Here is an 18,598-nt window from a genome sequence, read left to right as displayed (position 1 = left end):
TGTGGAATTTCTATACACTAATAACAACTGTCAGAGAAATGAAGTAAGCAAGCCCACGTATTCAAAAGTACAAAATATTCTAACAATAAATTTAAGCAGAGAGGTGAAAGACCTATACAATGAAAACTATAACATGCTATTCAAAGAAATTGAAGACACAAAAAAATGGAAAGTATTCTGTGCTCATGAATTGGAAGAATTCATATTGTGAAAATGTCAACACTACCCAAAGTAATCTATGGATTCAGGGAAATCCTTACCAAAATTCCAATGACATATTTCACAAAACTATAACAAGTTATTTTAAAATTTGCATGGAACCACAAAAGATCTAAATGGCCAAAGCAGTCTTGAGAAAGAACAAAGCTAGAGGTATCATGCTTCCTGATTTTAAGCTATACTACAAAGCCATAGTAATTGAAACAGTATGGCATTGGCACAAAAAAACAGATGCAAAGACCAATGGAACAGAATTGAGAGCACAGAAATAAACCCACACATATGTGAGCAATAAATTTAAGACGAAGGGGCAAAGACTTATACAGGGGAAAGGACAGTCTCTTCAATAAAAGCTGCTGGGAAAACTGGGCAGCCACATGCAAAAGAATGAAACTAGACCACTATCTTTCACCATATACAAAATTAATACAAAATGGATTAAAGACTTGAATGCAAGACCTGAAACAATAAAATTCCTAGAAGAAAACAGCAGCAAGCACCTTGACATTGGTCTTAATATTTTTGTAGCTCTGACTCCAAACACAAGGGAAACAAAATAAAAATAAAAGAAAAAACAAACAAATAGCAAAAAGTAAACTAGAAAGTTTTCTATATCAAACTAGAAAGCGTCTTCACAGTGAAGGAAACCATCATTAGAAGAAAAAGACAACCTATTGAATGGAAGAAGTTATTTGCAAATCATATATTTGATGAGGGTTTAATATCCAAAAATATATAAAGAACCCATACAACTCAACAACAAAAACAACCCAATTTAAAAAATGAGCTGAGGATCGGGATAAACATTTTTTTTTGATCAGGATAAACATTTTCCCAAAGAAGATGTACAGATAGCCAACAGGCACATGAAAAGATGTTGCGATCACTAATTATTAGGGAAATGCAAATCAAAACCACATACCTATTAGAATAGCTATTATCAAAAGATAGGAAATAACAAGTGTTGGAGAGGATGTGGAAAAAAGGGAACCCCTGTACCTGTTGGTGGGACTGTAAATCAGTGCTGCCACTATGGAAAACAATATGGTTTCTCAAATTATTTAGGATAGTATTACCACATGATCCAGCTATTCCACTTCTGGGTATTTATCTGAAGAATATGAAAACACTAATTCAAAAAGATATACTCGTATGCATCCCTATTTTCATTTGGCATTATTTACAATAGTTAAGATATAGAAGCAACCTAAGTGTCTATCAATGAATGAATGAACAAAAAAGTTGTGGTTATATATAAATGGAATAATACTCAGCCACAAAAAATAATTAAATCTTGCCATTTGTGACAAAATGGATTGATCTTAAGGGTGTAATGCTAAGTGAAATGTCAGAAAGAGAAAGAAAAATACCATATAATTTTACTCTTATGTAAAAATAAAAAAATAAATGGAAAAATAAAATATAACAAAAACCAACTCCTAGATACAGAGAAGAGATCAGTGGTTACCAGAGGGAAAGGGGATAGGAGAGAGGGGTGGGTAAAGGGAAGAAGGGGGTCAATTATATGGTGATGGATAGTAAATAGACTTTTGAAGGTGATCACATTTTAGTGTATACAAATGTTGAATTACAATGTTTTATACCTGAAACTTATGTAATAATAATAAAAGAAAAAAGAAATGCTATAGAATTACATTATCAAAATGTATTATATGAACAATAATCTAATAAAAGCTTTTTTCCTGAGATTCTGACAGACATCAAAATAATAGTATTTTCATAGAAAGTATGGCCATGAAACTGCACATGACTTCCCAACAAATAGATCAGAATACAGTTTATGATGAGTGACCAGACAAGTTTCAGAATTGACCAGAATTATATCTGTTCTTTTTAATTTGAACTCAGTAAGATATGATTAAAAATATCAGTAAAGTGCAGAAATGGAAAACGACATTCTTCATTATGATAGGTTTATCTTTCAAATCTATTCAAACTCCAATATTATAATATAGATCATCTTCATTGAGCCATTTCCACAGAATTATACTGGAAAGAGACATTTTAATTAGAAGTATAGGGTTTATCCATCTTTTAGGTAATTTCTTAAAACTTTTTTCATTATATTGTAGAGTACAGAATATGCCAATAAGATGAGAAAGTACACATCAAACTCTATATTATGTAATACTTGGTTTTCAATTTTCCAGAAAGAAGAACTAAATGTTATTACTGAACCAACACATTACTTCATACACAGAATGATGAGTTCATCTTCATACAACCAAGAAGATCTGACTTCATCTGCCGGGTACGTGAAATTAAAACAATATAAAAGTAGAAATCTGAGATGAAAGTGTTGCTTATGGGAAGAATGGAGTCCCTGGTAAAACTATGATTGGGCAAGTGTTCAGTGCTGGACCTTCCTTCACATTCTTCCTTTCCAAAGCTCCCCTCTGTGGACACTTCCTAAGGCCTCCCCTTTCTACTTGATCCCTCCATTTTTATTTTTCTGCCCTCTACATCCTTTAGTACAGCCATGACTTGGATCAAAAATTTGCTAGTTTTTTACCTAGGAGATAAGCACTGAGTCACAATAGTATCTGTACCACCTGCCCAAAGGGTTCTTGCTCAAATCTCTTAACTAAATGTCCCAGTGTTATAACTGTCTGTAAGAAGAATCCAAAGAAGAGAGGAAATAGTGTAAGTTATTATATTCAAAGATAAATCTTACAATGCAATGGAATTTGATATGGGACTATAAGGATAAACAGCATTTACATGAGGAGAAGACAACCCAAGTTAGGATGACTATAGCAGCAGAGTGTGGACTGTGTGGCATTTACAGAGGACAGAGAAAGCAAAGTGCACTGTAGACTTGAAATCTACTTAATAACTATGAGTATCTAGAATAGTTAAAACTTATCTAGATTTGTTCTTAAGTTTATAAAAATATACATAACCTTGAAGAGGCAGCATTTTATATTGTGAGAGAAGCAATGGGTATAAAGAGAGAAATCTACATGGTTGCATTTTTTTCCCACATAGCATAATGGAATTGTTTCCTTTTGACACAATCGGGACATCTATTTGTGGACAATTATTGACTCTTTTTCCTGTGTAATGGTTATTTACACATATATAATTGGTAATGCAAGCACTTCTCTATTATTTACATTAATGATAAAGAGAAGGGCACAGGTAACACCAAATAAAATTCAATTTAGAGAAAAATGACAGACCAGAATATTTGAGTCAAATGTCAGCAGCAACCAAGTGAATGGTCAATCAAGAAGAAGCCATATTCAATACAGTCAGAAATTCCACAGATTTTTACTTGCTCTTTTCCAACCCCCTCTACAACATGATGTGGCACAGTGGGTAGAAATAGCCCAATTCCCAGTTTCTTTCCTCGGAATGCAAAGAATAGATTGTATCTTGTCTGCAATACTCTGGCCTATCAGTGGACAGTCTGAGGGAATATTTTCTGTTTCACCTGAATAAAAGCTCAGATTGGGAACAGTTCCATAGTTTGGATCTAAGCCTGGAAACCACAGAAGGTAGTTGACAGGTGGCATAGTGCACAAAAATCATAGGGTACTAAAGATGCACAAACACCTGAGAGCAAGAGAAGATAGTAGAATATCTAAGGACCTGAGAAGAAACATGATGAGAATCTTGGGAAATAAAACATTTAAAGTAGATAAGGAAAACAGAAGAAGACAAAGAAAAGTACAAAACGGGCCCAGAAGGACCAAAGACCTTAAAGCTCTAATTCAGTCTGTTCCCAAGGTCCAGGGTGCTGCTAATTAAGGAAGAGCTTCCACACCGATTTCCAAAAACTGTGAGGAGTAGCTATTTCTTCAAATGCCTAACTTTCACAGAAGATCACAATGCACACAAAGAAACACGGAAATAGGACCCATTTAAAGAAGCCAAATAAATCTCCAGAAAATGTCCATAAAGAAGCACACCAATTGGACATACGTGACAAAAACTTTAAAACAACTGTCTTTAATATGTTCAAAATCTATAGAAAAACACAAAGAACTAAATGAAATCAGAGGAAAAGTATGTGAACAAAATGAAAACAAAAACAAAAGAGATATAAATTATTTAAAAGAACCAGACAGAAATTCTGGTGCTGAAAAATAAAATAGCTGAATTGAAAAATTCACTACATGGCTCAATCAAGAGAAGGCTCAGTCAAGCAAAAGAAAGAATCAGTGAAATTGAACACAAGTCATTTGAAATTATTGCATCTGAGAAGCAAAAAGATAAAAAAAAAAAAAAAAAGACAGGGAAAAAGGTGAACAGAACCTGAAGGACTTAGGGACACCATCAGCAGACCAATATATACATCCTTGGAATTCCAGAAGGAGAGAGAAAGGGGCAAGATTATTTGAGGCAATAATGGCTAAAACCTCCCTCCATTTGGACAAAATTACCATGACTATACAAATGCAACAAGCTCAATGAACTCTAAGTAATGTAAACACAGTGAGCACACAGAGACGTATTATAATCAAACTATCAAAAGCCAAAGACAAAACAGAAAGAGAGATGACATGTCATGTATGAGAAATTCCCATAAAACTATCAGTGAAATAGTCAGAAGAAACCTTCCAGGCTGGAAGGCAGTGAATGATACATTTAAAGGACTGAATGAAGGAAAACTGTCAAATGAGAACTCCACAACCAACAAAAATACCCTTCAGAAATAAGAGAGAAATGAAGACACTGTAGACAAAATCAAAGCAAAACTGAAGAAGTTCATTACCATTAGACATGGCCTAAGAGAAATGCCAGAAGTCCTTCAAATTGAAACTAAAGAATGCTAAACAGTAACTCCAATCATGTGAAAATATAAAGTTCTCTAGGAAAGGTAAATACATGGACTGATATAAAAATTAGTATCATAATTTCGGTTCATAACTCTACTTTTTATTTTCTGTAAGATATAAAAGACAAACGCATAAAAATATAAATCTATACTGATGGGTACAAAATATATAAAGACATAACTTGGGACATCAATAACACAAAGGAAATAGGGGTTAATCTATAAAGGAGTAGAGTTTTTGTATTGAAGTTAAGTTGGTATCAATTTAAGATAGACTGTCATAACTGTAGGATATTATACGTAATCCATGTGGTAACAACAAAGATAACAACCACAGAATATGCAAAAAAAGAAATAAAAAGGGAACCAAAATATGTCTCTGCAAAAGAAGGCAGTAGTGGAGGAAAGGAAGGATAAAATAAACTATAAGCCATGCAAAAAAATAACGAAATGGCAAAAGTAATTGCCCTCCTACCGGTAATTATTTTAAGTGTAAATGGATTACACACTCCAATTAAAAGAAAGAGATTGACAGAATGGCTTTTAAAAACAGGATCCAACTATAAATTGTCCATAAGAGACTCACTTTCAATACAAGGACACACACAGGTTAAAACTGAAGGATGGGAAAAGTTATCCCATGAAAGTATAAACCAAAAGAGAACAGGGACAGCTACACAAATATCAAACAAAATATACTTTTAGTAAAAAACTGGTATAAAAAACGAAGAACATTATATAATGATTAAAAGGTCAATTCACCAAAAAGATAGAATAATTATAAATAGACTACTTTCAATAGTGGACAGAATGACCAGACAGAAGATCTGGAGAACTTAAACAACACTATAGACCAATGGACCCAACAGACATATAGACAACACTCCACTCAACAAGAGCAGAATACATGTTTTTCTAAAATTCTCATGGAGTATGGTCCAGAATAGACCATGTGTAGACCACTAAAAAAGTCTTAATAAATTTTAAAAGACTGAAATCATATAAATTATCTTTTCTAACCACAATGGAGTGAAATAAGAATACAATAGCAGAACGAAAATTGAAAAATTCACAAATATGTGGAAATTAAACAACACATTCTTAAATACCCAATGTAGCAAAGAAGAAAACACAAGGGAGATTAGAAAACATTCAAAACAAATGAAAATGAAAACACAACGCACTAAAACTTATGAGATGCAGTGAAAGTAGTACTAAAAGGGGTATAGCTGTAAATTCTTCATTAAAAAAAGATCTTATGAAAACAACCTAGTTTACACTTTAAGTAACTAGAAAAAGAAAAACACTAAACTCAAAACTAAACTCAAAGCAGAAGGAAGGAAATAATAAAGATTAGAGCAGAGATAAACAAAGAATAGAAAGGCTATAGAGAAAGTCAGTGAAACCAAGAGGTTGTTCTTTTAAAAAAAAATCAACCAAATTGACAAACTTTTAATTAGATTGACTAAGTTAAAAAGAGAGAAGACTCAAATACTAAAATCATAAAGAAGAAGGGGTATTACAACTGATTTTATATAAATAAAAAGGATTATGAGAGTACTATGAACAATTAATTATATGGCAACAAATTAAATAACCTAGATGAAATGGATAAATTTCTGGAAACACAAGACATAGCATGACTGAATCATGAAGAAATAAAATCTGAACAGACTTAGAACTAGTAAGGAAGGAGATTGAAATAATAATCACAAACCTATTAACAAAGAAAAGTTCAGGACCAAATGGTTTCACTGGAGAATTCTAAAAAACACTTTAAGAAGAATTAATACCAATGCCCCTCAAAAATCTTCCAAGAAACTGAAGAGGAGGGAATATTTTCAAATTCATGAAGCCAGCATTACTTTGATACCAAAGCTGGACAAAGACACTATAAGAAAACTACAGACAAATATCCCTGATGAATATCAATGCAAAATTTTTTTTAACAAAATACTAGCGAACAGAATTCACCAGCACACTAAATGGATTATACACCATGACTAAGTGTGATTTAGCCCCAGAATACAAAGGGAAGTTCAACGTATAAAAATCAATCAATGTACTACAATGCATTAACAGGACGAAGGAAAAATACACACACATTCTCATCTAAATTAATGCAGAGAAACCATTTAACATTGTTTAACAACTTCTCAAAATAATAACACTCAACAAACTAGGAACAGAATGAAATTACCTCAGAATAATAAAAGCCATATATTTAGAAAACCTACAACTAACATTGTATTCCTGGTGAAAGCCTGAAAGATTTTCCTCTAAGATCAGGTATAGGACAAGGGTGCCAAATCCCATCACTTTTATTGAACATAGTACTGGAAGTATTAGCCAGAGCAATTAAGCCAGAAATAAAAGGCACCTAAATTAGAAGAGAAGAAGTAAAATTATCTCTGTTCACAGATGACATTATATTATATGTAGAGAACCCTAAAGATTCCACACTCAAAAAAAGAAACAAACAAAACTTTTAGAACTAATAAATGAATTCATCAAAGTTGTTGGATACAAAATCAACACAAAAAAGTCAGTTACATTTCTACATACTAACAATGAACAATCCACAAAGGAAATTAATTTTAAAAATGTGATTTGCACTAGTAGTAAACAGAATAAAATACTTAGGAATAAACTTAATCAAGAGGTAAAAGACTTGTATGCTGAAATCTACAAAACATTCTGGAAGGAAATTAAAGCAGACACATATTAATGGAAAGACATTCTGTGTTCATGGACTGGAAGACTTAAATTGTTCAGATGTCAATATTACCAAAGTAGTCTACATATTAAATGCCATCCTTATAAAAATACTAACAACGTATTTTACAGAAATTGAGAATAAAAGTTCCATTCTAAAAGTCCATTCTAAAAGTTATGTGGTATCTCAAACGATTTCTGATAGCCAAAACAAACTTAAAAAGGAAGAACAAAGTTGGACTTCCTGATTTTAAAATTTACTATAAAGCCACAGTAATCAAAACAGGATGGTAACTGACTGAAAGACAGACATGCAGACAAATGGAGCAGAATAGAGAGCAGAAACAAATCCTTCACATGTGGTCAAATAATTTTTTATAAGCACACCAAGACCATTTAATTGGGAAAGAACAGTCTTTTTAACAAACAGTGTTAGGGAAACTAGATAACCCCACACAGTTGGATTTGGCAATAATTTTTGGATATTACACTAAAAGCAGAAGCAACAACAAAAAAATTAAATAAATTGGACTTCACCCAATTTAAAACATTTTGTCCTTTAAAGAACAAAGTGAAAAGTCAACCCATAGAATGGGAGAAAATATTTGCAAATTATCTATCTGATACATCCAGAACATATAAATACTCCTATAACTCACCACCACCAACAACAAAAAAACTGAATGTGATTTAAAAATGGAACAAGGACTTGAATAGACATTTCTCCTGAAAAGATATACAAATGGAAAATAAGCCCATGAAAAAATGCTCAACATCACTAATCATTAGGGAAATGAAAATCAAAACCACAGTGAGACTCTATTCACACCACTTAGGATAGCTATTTTTAAAAAAATCAGAAAATAACAAGTGTCATCAAGACATGAAGAAACTGAAATCCTTGTATATTGCTGCTGGGAATTTAAAATGGTGCAGTCACTGTGGAAAACAGTATGACAGTTTCTCAATAAATTAAATGTAGAGTTACTATATAATCCAGCAATTCCACTTCTGGGTATATACCCAAAAGAATTGAAATCAGGGATTCAAACAGATATTTGTACACTTACGTTCATAGCAGAATTATTTGTGAGTAATAGCCAAAAAATACCCAAATCATAGAAGCCACTCAAGAGTCCATTGATGGATGAATGAATAAAATGTGCTATATATACATATAATAGAATATCATTCAGCCTTAAAAAGGAAGGAAATGCTCACATGTGCGAGCACATATGTGAACCTTGAAGACATTATGCTAAGTGAAATAAATCACTCACAAATGGAGAAATATTACGATTCCACTTATATGAGATACCTAGAGTAATCAAATCAGAGGTAGAAAGTAGAATAACAGTTCCAGGGGATGGAGAGAGGGAAATGGGTAATTAATGGCTACAGTTTCATGTGGGGAGGATGAAAAAGTTCTGTAGATGGATGGTGGTAATAGTTGCACAACAATGTGAATGTATGCAAACGTAGAACTGCACATTTAAAATAAGTTAAAATGGTAAATTTTATGTCATGTATATTTAACCAAAAATTTTAAAGTGGAAAAAAAAAAACCACGTCAATTAGAAATTATTTTTATTCAATTTGTAAGCTTGGCGATATACTATTCCCGGTTTACTTCTATATGAAGAATGACTGTCAAATTATTCTTTTGCTTAACTGGTAATTCCTTCATGCATTGAATGCACAGAAAATGAAATGCTCTTTTTCTTTTGTTTTAGTGAGCCCGAAGGTTGTACCCCAGATACACATGCTACAATATTAGAAGGTTGGACTTAATATTTTTCTTAATTTAAATTAGAAAGCATTCAAAAGTGCTTTGTTTGCTGCTTTGATAATTATTTTTAGTTATCGAATGTAAAGTTGATATTGTGGTTTTGTTTTTTTTCCCTATGAACTTATCTACTTTTGGAAAATGATGCAGTTCTATATCACTCACGTGTTAAAATGAGCTAACTAGTTTGCCTTATCTGAATTTCTGTTAAGATGTCATTAATGATTTTGGTCAAGAATGTGGTAAATTTACATTTTACCATGCTCCTGTGAGAAACATCCACAAAATAAGGGTGTATCATATTATAGTTTCTGAGCCAGAATGTATGATGCTAGAATTTAACCATTTTTTGAAAGGTTATTCTTCCTGGTACTTAGCTCTTCCAAAACGTATACTGGCTAGTATGGAACTCACATTTTTTTTTTTTTTTTCACTCTCTTAGTACTGACTCCTCATAACATTTGTGAGGACTTTTTGGATCTCTATTTGCTGAATCCTTAGAGGATCAATGCGGTTCTAACAATGATAGCATGCACAAGAGGTAGAGTGCTGGGTTTACTGTTAAGAAGCCTTGAAACTCAAACCACAAGTTTACCCTGGTTATTTCAAACATACAATCCACCTGAGAAGTTAGTTGAGAAATACATTCTCTTGTGGAAAGTGGAGGTGGAAATCATTTTCATTAAGAAGATTCATAGTACAGCACTAAATATGCCAGAATTCTGTGAACACACCATAACCAGAAGGTGTCACAATTACCACTGATATGATACTTGTGTTATGGAATTATAAGCTGCTATCTGTTTTGGTTTTTCCAAATTTGTCGCAATAATCACGCTTAATTCTTATAGCCTTCAGTAATATTGCAGCTGTTCTATTCAATCATTTATTTATTCATGCATTCATTCATTCATTCATTCATTCAAAGATTTACTGAGCATCTCCTTTGTGTTATATCCCATGTGTAAACAAACTTGAAAAAGACTTTGATCTCAGAATTTACATTGTAACTTGGGGCTGGGCACCAAAGGGTAAAGACATAAACAAGATAATTTCAGATAATAAGTACTTCCCATATCATCTGGCACAAAAACCAAAGAAATAGCAATGGCTTTGCAAAAGCCTACATCATCTGGACATTACACCAATCCCCTGTTACCTCTCTAACCTGATCCTCTATTTCACTTTCTGGCTCACCCTGCTCCAGCATCATTGACCTGCTTTTCCTTAAACATCCCAGGTATTGAAGGCCTTTGCATTTGCTGATCCTGGTGCAGTGCTCTTCCTCCTATACCTGCCTGGCACATGCCTCACCTACAGGTCTTTACTCAAACGTCACCTTCTCAGTGACATCTTCTTTGAGAACACTCTGAAATTGTAATCTCATTCCCGCCATAGCACTATCTATTCCACGTCTTTGCTTGTTTTACTCCCTGGCACTTATGATTATCTAGCTATTCATTGTTTTTTCGCCCTCTAGAATGTAAGCTCCATGAAAATCACCGCTGTATTTCCAAGAGCCTAAAACAGTCATATAACAGGAGGAGACAGTTAGTAAAATAGGAGAGACTAGAGTAACTAGGGGGGCGGGGCACACAAAAACTGTTGGGTTGAGGGTGAGATATCCATTAGTATTCAAGTTAAGGTGTCACATAAGCCATAAGATATTTAAGGATATTTAAGGAGTTTAATGGAAAGGTTAGGGCTGAACATATGCATGTTTAGTTTCATATAGAATATACAATAAAATATCAAATAATTTAAATCTGAATATCTCAGGTCCTATACTGTCAAGAATTTCTCTGTGACTCTTCCTCAAAATAATTCCTAGTATACAGTGGAATATTCCTAGCCAATTAGCCTAGAAACTTCAAAACTGGTTGTGTGAAACGATATCCCTGGTAGTGAACTCAAATGTCCTCAGTCATTTAAAAGCAAAAGTCGGTTCAATTATAGGCATATAGAGTCATACACTTTAGAAAGATTATCAAATAGCAATGAAAAAAATTTCAATTTTGTCAGATAAGTCAAATAATCAGTCCCTCTCATATTTGAGTTAATTGAGGTTTACTATTACTTTATCTAGAACCTACATTGGATGGCCCAAAGGATAATTTAGAGAGAGAGTACTTGTGCTGGCTCTTAATGACATGTCTACAAAATGCATAATTTTACATATCTCATTGAGTCCTCTTGTGAGGCGAGCAGGTTGAATAGTTTCATTCACATGCTAAATACATATACGAGGACACTGATAGAGAAGGTAGATTAATTTGCTAATGTTCACACAGCTCTAAGTAGTGAAGCTAAGATTCAAACTCAAATTTCTGACACCCTGCCATGTTAATCACCTCTCTAGTTGTGGGTCCTTGATACACCTCTCACAGTATCATTTGTAACTCTTGGGCTCAATTTTTTTTTTAACTGACATATTGAATTCCCTTGGAACTTAGACAACTTCTAGTTCTGTGACAACTCCACCAGATTTCCTCTTCGTATTGCCTCAAAATTCTCCAGATTTTCCCCCAAAGTATTTCATATGACTAGCACCTTTCTCTGTTCCAATTATCTGCTTTTAATTAGCTATGCAGAATCAAAGAATGGTAGAGCTGTAAAGTCCTTAGGGTACCTTCTCATTTTACATGTAAACAAATAGTCCCATAGCAATTGAGCGGTTGTACTAAATTATAAAGTCTGCCTCTCCTACTACATCACACATCATCTTTAATAATTCCTAAATGAAGGGCTAAGATGTGCCCCCAAATTCTAGGGATCTCACGTATTTCAGTTTTGTTCCCAGTGTCTATATATTAAAAATAATTTCTTCTGTTTGCCTAAATTCTATTTCTTTTGGCTGAAAATTAGTAAGACCGGGTTTGTGTCAACACTGTTTATGCCTCAGAAAAAAAATAATATTTTTTTTCTTCTGCTCTCTCCCTACAGAAAGTTCTCAGGAACAAAAGCCAGACTATTCAGACAGTATTAAGGTAAATATTTCTCAGTAGCCTCTCATTGGTATGTATGGTATCTAGCTGAACATCACCCAGTTTTCAAGATCAAATCAGAGACTTGGTGGTGCAATTTGTGGGACATCAGGAAGCATTCTCTATTCACTTTCTTCATGTTCACATCTGTCTGCCTGGTTGAGACCTGTCCATGGTACCCAGGAAATCTGGACTCAAATTCGCACCTTAGAGTTATAATTCCTTGCTTAAGTGCACAGAATATACCACTGTTCCTCCTTAGCACCTAAATACAATTCCATTCCTTAACTCTGTTATTGCAGTTTCTGGAGAAAATCTTAGAGGGAGTGAGTCACTTGGCCCTGTCTAGGGCAGGTAGACCCAAGTGAGGGACTTGGTGGAGGCAGGAAGGAACTAGAACCTTCAAAAATGAAGAATGGCTTGCAGGAAATGAGTGCTGATCCCATCTAGTTCTCTATATTCCTAAGAATGGAGTGTTTAAAGACAGCTCTCCAAAAAGCCCAGTACTCCCCAGTGTAAACTCAGGAAATTTCTCCTCTTGTAATCCTTTATAGAAAGTTTCCGGTGAGGGCTGAAACTACAGATCCTTCTTCTTTCTTTCTTTCTTTTTTTTTTTTTTGTATCACTTTGTTTCTTGGTTCAATTTAATCCTACCTTTAATCAAGTCTCCCCACACCCATGCACACACAATCCATCAACTATCCAATCACTTGTCATTATCAGAGCAATTTTCAGAACCAAATCTTACAACTCATGCTTAACTTTTGCCAAACCTCCAAAAATGCTGCCTTAGTTCCTCACTTAACATAACCCTCCTTTATGAATATAAACATCTATTCAAGAAACCCAGACTCTACTTAGGTTGTATTTTCTAAGTGAAATTATATGGGCATAATTGGAAGACAATCGGATACAGGTGAGTCCCTGTGCCAAGCTGAATTCCTGCCTAATCTGGACCGTTTTGGCTCCCTGCTCTTTCCCTCACTTCCTGCTTTCCCCATGGTGAAACTGTGTGTATACTTGTTAGCCAGTCTAGTTCTGAGTAAGGTGGAGTAAGCACATTCCACACTTTATCCCTCACTACATACCTACTGTGGATAATTACTGAGGATTCTGAAAAATGAATAATAGCAGGAGTCTGGGGAGGGAGATCAGAACTCAAAGAACAACCAATACCAGGATGAGTTTCCTGTTTTTTTTTTCCTTCCATACTGGTATCTTCTAGCTTCGAGTCAGGACAGTTCAAATCCAGGAATTACATAGAGGCAATGCACATAATACAGTTTCAAGAAAAACCATTGCTCTCTTACCAGAATTAGGAATAAAATCGTATAAAGTGGGAAGTGGGGAAGGTCCCTTTTTTCCCCCTCTCTTGGTCCTGCCTGGAGGCAGTTTTCAGTCATGACGCTGCATGGCAATGGCAGGAGAGGCTGCTGAGTCACTTAAAACTGTGAAAGAAAATCCTTATCTCTGAGCAGAAGAAGTAGGAAAAGGCCTCCAGTAACCCGAATAATATTAGGAGAAAACCTGCTACTTTTTCCTCTGCTTTCTCTAGTCATTTCACCCTAGACATGGATAAGTCTTGGGATGTGTGAGACAGACACAGGGAGAGTAGAGCTACAGCATCCTAGCCATACAACCAACAAAGGGAACTGATAAGAGTTAGAGACACTGAAAGATATCAGAGAAGGAATCTCAAGAAAGATTCTCTGCAAATCTGTTTGTAAAGACTCTCCTGAGCTGTGCATTCATGAAACTGATGTGATATATAGACAAAAGACTTTGGGAACTTAAGTTATAGTTATAATAGTGGTACATACACAAGGATACTAAAAAAAAACACAACAAAAAACTGCCAAGACTTTGAAAACGGAATTTATATTGGAACTACAGCAATAGAAGGTATGGTCTGAAACTAAGTGAGTAATTACCTACTTAAGAAAACAAAGAAACAAACAAAAACAAACAAAAAAATCCCAACCTTCTCCAGAGGATTGAACAATTGTTAGAATCTCATAAATTGTTTAAAATGCCCAGGATAAAAATCTAAAATTACTCAACACACAAAGAAATAAAAAAAATGTCCACAGCTTTCAAGGGAAAGGACAAGAAATGCCAACAGCAACGTGGCCAAGATTTTGAAACTTTCAGACAAAAACTTTAAAGCAGTAATTATAAAAATGTCCATGAAGTAATAGCAAATATTCTAAAATCTAACAGAAAGATAGATGTCCTCAGCAGAATTTATGTATATTTATTTACTCATCTCAGTCACTCAGTCACTCATCTCATCTGCTCCCTGCTTTCAGATCAGGGATTCTCAACTCTAATTCTTACACATTAGAGTTATGTGGGAATTTATTTTTAAATATCAGTACCTGCCCCACCCTCAGGGATTTCAATTCAATTGGTGGTGTGAAATCCAGGGATTCATTTCTTTTTTTTTTAATTTCCACAACACACCCTATCATGCATCCAATGATGAGAATCAGTGCTTTAGATAGTCTTTGCTTCATTCTGTTCCTCAGGTATCCTGTTTGAAATAGCTTAATACATACGCTGCCTCAAGTCCTCTTGGAGGAACCATGGTAAACCCTTATAAGAATGTCTCGTGGTCTTTACATAATCCGTACACATTTTATGTTGCATGTATTTAGGCCTTACTTCGTTGATTTTTCACTTCCTGTTTTAATTACTAGTATAATGTAATACCCGCAATGAAGCCCAGCTATCTGTCCCAGAGTATTTTATGCTTTGTCAGAAAATTGCTGCTGCTTCAAAGAGGTGATAAAGGCCTACAAAGTACAGCCAGTATCTGAGCCATGTTCCCTGCCCTACCATTTCCACACAGTCACTTTATTGCTCTAGATCTCAAAATAGCTAAGATTTCCATAAAAGGAAATTAGAGTTACTTAGTGAACATCCATTTTCTTCCTCTCCTTATCATTGTCTCTATTATTAGAAAATAATTTATAAATTATTCTAATTTAACTAAAAGAGGGAGGAGGCAGACAGAGTGCCATTTTTTTGTGACTTTGGTCATCATTTAATGGTAGCCAAGATCCACAGCATCAATCCTAGATATCATAATTGGCAAAAAAAAAAAAAAAAAAGAAAGAAAAATAGAAAAAGAAAACTTGAGCCTATGTCTCAGAGAATAATTCTCTGAGACTGTCTCGGAGACTGCAGTGCACAGATATTATTATGAATAAAGCTGCAATGGTTGTACTAGATCTCTTGAGGATTTCTAGGCATCTCTAGAATATAGTGTCCAACAAAAGACTAAGTTAAGTACTTTGCTTTGTCTTGGCAGGTTACCAACATCTTTGAAGGAAACAAGAATATTCGTGGTGGTGCAAATACCTCAAAAGAAGCCATTTCAGGTACGAAATATACTAACATTTTAATAGGCCTGCTGGGATGAATGGCTCCTCCCATTTATACCTATTATCAATATGAGATTGAAATCATATTCTTACTCTTTATATGGATAGCAATTTGCAGTTTATCATGCAGTTCTCTTACTTTAACTCAAACCAACAGGAGGGTAATAGATAATGGAACTAACATTTATTAGGTAATAGCTATCCCCATTTTGTTAATGAGAAAAACTGAGTCATTAAGGAGTAAAATGACAGCAGGTTACTCAAAGTGTCTCCATAGCTCGTAAGCTGCTGAGGTAAGATTCAAACACAGATCTGGCCAACTTCAGAGCCTAAGTTTTCAACATAATCATAGTTCACACACTCAAATGTTCGCAGGAGACAGGGTAATATAAATAAGAACACTAGGTTGAGCGAAGGGTTTATGGTCCATTGGAGATGTCATGTCCCATCTAAAGTAGGCAGCTGCTACTCAGGTCCAATCATTGACATGCTCGATTGTTGCCAGGTCTTCCAATCCAGGTTTTAGCATTTTTCAAAGGAAGCTAGAGATGGAAGTTTTACGTGAAAATTCCTGACTTTTAAATTTTATCAAATAAGTCAAAGATTTGGGGAATGCTATGTGGACCAAAAATAACTCTGTCCATATCTCCTACACTGTACTATTCCCCCTCTGCAAATTAAAGCCCTAATTTACAAAAAAGGAAATGGAAGTATATAACTGCCTGACATTACACTGTCAAAAAATGTACAGCTTTCAGGGCTCAAAAACAGGTCTTCTGACTTTGATCCTACATTCTTTCTTCCTTCCACAATGTAGTTCCATATAGTTGCAATTGCATTCCAGAAAAGAGGCCCACGTTGGGTAATAACCAATGATAGCCTATAGTTTTGCTGTGAAAAAGAACAATTAACTGACAAAGATAAGGGTTCACTATTGTCTCTGGAGATAAGCCTCATGTATGCTAGGACATCAGCCACCCACCAGTCCTGAACAAGATGCCGGAATCTAATAATGAAAGCAGATTTGGGGCAGTCTCCTCAGTGTGTTTCCAGGAATTGCTCTGCATTAGAGACACCCAGGCAGGATATTTTTTAACAATGCAGACTCCAGGATCCTCTCTGAACTAGCTAACTGAGTAGTGACTAGAAATCTGCATTTTTAATAAGACCACCAAGTTTCAAGAACAGACACTCTTTTTACCTCTCCAATGAGAATTGCAGAAGTCTTGCAACAATGCCTCTAGCATGTTAGTAAAATTTATATCTTGCTTTTTCAGAATGCACATCTTTCTCTTTCAGCCATGCTTTTGTCTTATTTGCTACAGATTGTAGTCATCATTTTTAATTCTTATGTCATTTAAAAAATAATAGTACAGTTAAAAAACTAAACTTTTCTTTATTTATAGTTAAATTTACTGTGAGCTATTTTAGCTTTAACCATAAAAGATTATCTTGCTAGAAAAGATAAATTTAGGTTACTGCAAGAGGTACAGGATTTTGGCATGTACTGGGATTAAGAAAATATGGGTTTTTACTGTGTGTTTTCATGTCCTATCACATCCTATCATAAAGTTTCAGAAAAGTACATAAATGCTCACTTCTATCTTTACATGTAAAATAATTTTGTTAAATTAAAATATATTCTGTATGAGTCCATGTGCTGCATAAGTGGTGCAGAAAAAATGAATTCAAATGAATACTGTTATCTCACGTGACAAAAAAAAAATCATTTGAAGTTAGTCAACGAAAAATTTACCCCAAATCGATGAGAAATTATGGCAATTTTAGTGCACTTCTGCTTTCACTTGAACACTCCGAAACACACACCCTCACTACATAGAGTTGAAATTTACTTCCCAATGTGAGTATAGCTTATCAGGCTTTTTCACAGTTTTCTGCTAGAAAAAGAAAGCCATTCTTTGCACACCTGACTAGAGAAACATCAGAGTGCAGTAGGTATAATGATACCACAAGTGTCAGGACGCTGGACTGTATCCCAAACTTGGCCACTCGTGTGATCCTAGGCAAGGTATTTGACATGACCAAGATTCAGTGTCCAAAAATGGAAACAGCATTCTTCCTGTTTCCTTCAGAGGAGTGTTGGAAGGATCAAATCAAAAGAATCTTTGTGTTTTTTTAAACCCATGAAGTATTTTATAAATGTCAATTTCTAAATTCTAAATCATCAATGCTCTAGTATGACTATAATATTAAAATGTCTAATAGCCATATTACTTTTTTGCTTATCCACAGAAACTCCCATACCCAGTATTTCCCAAAAAGGATCTAAAATGCTGGCAAAGGTATCTTCAGTTCTATCAATGGTATTTCCTCGAACTAACAGCAATATTTCCAAATCTTCGTCACCACCTCACCAGGAAGAGCACTGAAATTTCTATACCTGATAAAATTTTGCTTACTACCCTTGGAAAATAAAATATTTTTTCAAGCATAACATACTGTCTTATAAGATGATTCATATAATACTGAGAAAAAAATAGCAAAAAAAGTAAAATATAGGCCTGGATAAGGGAAGGGTTTGATAAATGCTTTTGCTGATCATTTTGATAAGCGTTTGGTATGAAGATGCTGAGTGCTAGCATTTCATGAGGATAAAGGGGCATGTTTGCCCCTGATATCTAAGGATCTTGTTTAAAAGACCTAAAAAGGTGAACCAAATAGCACAGAAGGTCAGTCATCATCA

The 18,598-nt window shown here is 34.5% G+C and overlaps 1 protein-coding gene across 1 annotated transcript in view; it reads left to right on the top strand.

Moving 5' to 3' along the window:
- Positions 1-18,284, top strand: part of FSIP2 (fibrous sheath interacting protein 2) — an 82,325-nt gene extending 64,041 nt beyond the window's left edge. Inside the window, exons 19-23 of the mRNA XM_033112714.1 lie at positions 2,391-2,491; positions 9,472-9,518; positions 12,468-12,511; positions 15,822-15,891; positions 18,148-18,284. Of these exons, the coding sequence (XP_032968605.1) occupies positions 2,391-2,491; positions 9,472-9,518; positions 12,468-12,511; positions 15,822-15,891; positions 18,148-18,284 (399 nt within the window). The remainder of the gene's footprint in view (positions 1-2,390; positions 2,492-9,471; positions 9,519-12,467; positions 12,512-15,821; positions 15,892-18,147) is intronic.
- The last annotated feature ends 314 nt before the right edge of the window (positions 18,285-18,598 follow it).

The sequence above is a fragment of the Rhinolophus ferrumequinum genome, chromosome 8, assembly GCF_004115265.2.
Source record: "Rhinolophus ferrumequinum isolate MPI-CBG mRhiFer1 chromosome 8, mRhiFer1_v1.p, whole genome shotgun sequence".
In the NCBI taxonomy this organism is placed as follows: domain Eukaryota; kingdom Metazoa; phylum Chordata; class Mammalia; order Chiroptera; family Rhinolophidae; genus Rhinolophus; species Rhinolophus ferrumequinum.
This window is presented reverse-complemented; position numbering and strand designations above follow the sequence as displayed.